The sequence below is a fragment of the Brachypodium distachyon genome, chromosome 2 (genome assembly GCF_000005505.3).
Source record: "Brachypodium distachyon strain Bd21 chromosome 2, Brachypodium_distachyon_v3.0, whole genome shotgun sequence".
NCBI lineage: Eukaryota > Viridiplantae > Streptophyta > Magnoliopsida > Poales > Poaceae > Brachypodium > Brachypodium distachyon.
In genome coordinates this window covers 27,479,257-27,483,182 of record NC_016132.3, presented here as the reverse complement: position 1 = coordinate 27,483,182, position 3,926 = coordinate 27,479,257, and the positions used below count along the sequence as shown (strand labels likewise).

General features: G+C 47.1%; 1 protein-coding gene across 2 annotated transcripts; it reads right to left on the bottom strand.

Annotated features, from left to right (window-relative positions):
• Window positions 1–2,274: 2,274 nt before the first annotated feature.
• On the bottom strand, window positions 2,275–3,654 carry LOC100838587 (60S ribosomal protein L29-1). Of its 2 annotated transcripts, none has more exons than XM_003568586.4 (3): window positions 3,543–3,654; window positions 3,314–3,442; window positions 2,275–2,557 (listed from the first exon to the last, which is right to left on the bottom strand). In XM_003568586.4, the coding sequence occupies exons 2-3, from the start codon at window positions 3,413–3,415 to the stop codon at window positions 2,477–2,479; spliced, it is 183 nt and encodes a 60-aa protein (XP_003568634.1). In that variant the 5' UTR covers window positions 3,416–3,442; window positions 3,543–3,654; the 3' UTR covers window positions 2,275–2,476. The 2 variants fall into 2 exon arrangements, with proteins under 2 accessions (XP_003568634.1, XP_010231510.1); XM_010233208.3 differs by having other exon boundaries at window positions 3,314–3,439; window positions 3,543–3,651.
• Between the last annotated feature and the right edge of the window lie 272 nt (window positions 3,655–3,926).

The following is a 3,926-nucleotide window of genomic DNA, read 5'->3' as shown; positions in this document are numbered from 1 at the left end:
ACCGATGCTACAATGCTACTCGATCCCTTCCAGCTTATCACAAAATTTCATGTGTATGTTTCATGTAAATCTTGTCAAATAGATAGTATATCACGCTGAAAACAACGGTAAAACTCCTCATTTGCACTTACATAAGCAAACACAACACTTATCAAAATTTACAGTAAACAGGAACATTATAAACATTTCACTCACATCCAGCTGCGGCCAAAATTTCACTGCCACACAATTTTGGGCCAATACCGTCAAAATTAGGTATTTTACATCGAAAACAACTCTTAAACTTGCGATCTGCACTTATATCAGCAAACTCGACACATAATTAAATTTTGCAGCAAACAGGGACATTTCAGACACTCCACACCCATCCAGCTGCAGCCACAATTTCATTGGCATCTAAACGAACAGCAAGTCAGGTTCCAGCTCCAGCCTTCCAGCTCCAGCAGAAAACCAGCTTCTTTCAGCTCTAGCTAGCTTGGGTTCAGCTCCAGCCTAAACAAAGGCAGCCGTAGTGTGCCCGCCACCGCCACCGCCACCGGCACCACTGGCGGATCGCAGCCCCTCCCTCCGCCAGCCGCCAAATCGCCCCGTGGCCACAGCAGCTACAGGAGAACGGGAGAAAGCGATTCTGAGGAGCACCAACATGCCTAATCTCATGCCACTCCGCTCTCTCCCTTTCCTTCTTCAGCAGCGTCTAAGCCATTCAGTTCTCAACACAAGAAATTAAACGCATAGCTTCACGGGGTCACACCCCCACTCTCCCCATACCTTCTTGATAATTTTGCCCTCCCGATTCCGTCTTTGTGAAAGCCTCAGAATTCCATGATCCATCTCTACGAAAGACTCCAAAATTTCCTCCTGGTCGTTTGTAGCCCATTCTAAGCACAGAACGTTCGTATTTGCTGGTGTCTGTTTGGGGGAGTCAATCAATCGTCAAAATTCTGAAATTTTGAGACGATATACCAAACATGTCACTCACATCAGCTATGGTAGTGTCTGTTTGCGAGAGTAAAGAGTGTGTTTGGTTGGTGTGGGAAGGATGGGGTGGCCCCAACCAAATTTTAGGGGTGGCTTCAACTAATTTCATGTTTGTTTAAAAAAGGCAGGGCCGACCAGTTTAGTGGTTGCTTCGGTTAAGAAAAAAGGAGAGGTCCTCTTCCTCTCATCCTCCTCCTCTGCCTTCCATGTGGGGATTGAGACCACCGTCGCACGAGGCCGCCACGCTCGCCTGCCGTCGGGCTCGAGGCCACCCAGCAGTCGACGGCGCCGCCCTGCCCTCCCTTCCCCTACCCGCCGTCAAGCCGCCGCGCTCGTCGTCGGACTCAAGCGCTCGCCCGCCGCCCTGCCCTCCCGTCCTCTACCTGCTGTCCCGCCGCCGCTCGTCCTCCACGACGACGGCGGAGTTGTCGGACTTGGAGGAGACGCGGGCGAGCTCGGGCTCGAATCGCCCGAGAGGAGCTCGAGGTCGCGTCGGGCGGGAGGAGCTCGGGGACGCGTACGACGGCGGACGGGAGGAGCTCGTAGTAGTGGAAAGAAAGGGGACGAGCCACCGGCGCGAGCGGGATGAGACAAGCGAGAGAAAGAAGGGAGCGAGAGGAGGACGACCCAGCATGAGCCGACTGATGCCGCATATCAGGCGACTCCGCCAGCGACTGATGCGCTGTTGGGCCGCTCCGCCAGCGCCTCGCCCGAAACAAAACGCACGGAAAATTAGTTTTGGGCCAGTCCAACCCAAGTGGTGCGGCCCGCTCATGAACCAAACGCCACCTAAATGGGCCCAATTCATAGAATAATTCTAATCAACTACTATCCATATCATAATGATTCGTTGCCTATCGAACGTGTCTGTTGTGTTTATATAATGAATTATTTTCAGAAATATTTTTATGACAATTTTCATTGAATTTTAGAACTTAATTCTCACGAGCCAGTGCCCATTTTTTGCCTATCTGGATTCGTCACCACAGCAACTTAAATGCTTATGCTTGGAACGGCCAAACATTTGGCCATGACCAAACTGTTGGCATAGAAAAAGTGACAACAATGGACATCTTGTGGCCAAGTAAAACATAACCAAAGCTAGGGCTCAAACCAAACATGGAGATCAAAGGGTTACAAGTGAAAGACCTATAGAACTGCTGCCAGCATCCCAAGACCAACCAATGGGAATAAATGTTCGACCTCAAAAAAAAAACCAATGGGAATAAAGAATAAAGCACATAAAAAGCTTGACAGAAGAAAAACACAGGCATAGACAGTATAATCATACATAGCTATATAACAATTTCAAAAAAGCTGCAAATATCATTTCTAATTCAAAAGTTTGTAGCAGGTTGTAGAGATCCAACTTGACATCATGATAAAACTTGGGTAACCAGCAGAGATATCCTTTGATCATACAGAAAACTAGATAAAGTTAAGAACAGTAGATCCTAGCGATACAAGAGACATATCCATCACCAAGAACTTGCCCATCTTACTCCTCAACCTCAGCCTCCCCAACCTTCTTGTTGTGCTTCCTTGAGTACCTCTGGTTCCTCAGGAACTTTGGGTCCATCTAAGAAAATAGCATGCATTGATCAGTAGACAAACATAGAATCAGGAACCTAATCTGAAGGTCGTTTAAACACTATTTGACAGAAAAATCCTATAGAGGTCACTGAAGATCCCCGATTACAAAATCAAGACACCGATAGAAACAAAATGCAGGTCATAATACCTACATTATAGCAAATGGTTTGGGAGCTATGCAATGCATGAAGACAACACTGATCTAACACAAGCAAAGAAATTATCAGCACACTTATATGACATGGCATACATATTGACAAATTACAGGGTACACGCATGGTAATAATCAGATAACGTAAACAATATGGACCCTCGTGCTGCCGTGCTCATACCATAAATCAAATGCTCAAGGGACTGATTAGCACACAACAGTGTGCACATACCACTTTTCAGCGATAATAACTAAACGACGGCAAGAAAAAGTAGAACTAGAATAGCGCCAGTAATTTGCACAAAATACAGCGGCATTCACGGATCACATTGTAACATAGCCCTAACAACCAAATCTAACAGGTGTCCACAGGGAACTTCAACAACGATTATCATACACACTGACATGTCCACAATACCAACGCATTTCAGGCCCAACTAAATAAATTTCCAAGAAGAAACTCATAATTTTGGGCTCCAAAGACTGATCGTTCGTAACAACAGTAAATCATACTAGTAACTACCGAGATCGAACCCTAGATTATAGTTTTAAGTTTGGATCTTGGAGATTGCGAGTAAAGGGGGAACCTACCCCCTTGGTAGAGGTCTGGCGCTGGCGCTTGGGCTTCTTGATGCCGTTCCTGTGCGCCTTGTACGACTGGTTGTGCGCCGTGTGGTTCTTCGACTTGGCCATCTCCGACCTCTGCTCGTGCTGCTCCTGCTGATCAGAAGAGGGAAAGAAAACGGCGAGCGAATCAGTGGCGATGAAGGGGTGGCAGCGCGACAAAGACGGGAGAAGATGAAAGTTTCGGAGCTCCCACCGGTGACGGCGGCGGCGGAAGAAGGACTAGGGTTTGGAGTAGTGGCCTGGCATCGATGGCTGGGATTATATAGACGAACTGACGAAGGGACTCAGAGCCCGTGTATCGATGGGCCGGGATACGGTCCATTCAGGGCCCACTAACCGTAGTATTAACTAGTGTAGGCCTGTGAGGGCTACGTTTCATTGACGTCTTCAGCCGAGCCCGCATCGAGATTGTTTTTTTTTTCTGACGAAAAGAGACAGCGTGATTTTCATTGCCAAAGTGGTCTAGAAGAACTCAACCAAGAAGTAAATACAGTACAAGATTAAAATGAAGAAAAAGAAAGGGCAACAAAAAAAAGAAACAACAATCTAAGGAACTCTCCATAATCTAGCGTCGAGC

Bases quoted from the DNA above. Each gene is read 5' to 3' on its own strand.
- LOC100838587 (XM_003568586.4), bottom strand. From the start codon at position 3,415: ATGGCCAAGTCGAAGAACCACACGGCGCACAACCAGTCGTACAAGGCG. The intron at 2,558-3,313 runs GTAGGTTCCCCC...CTATTTTCTTAG, and splicing joins GCCAGACCTCTACCAAGGGG to ATGGACCCAAAGTTCCTGAG.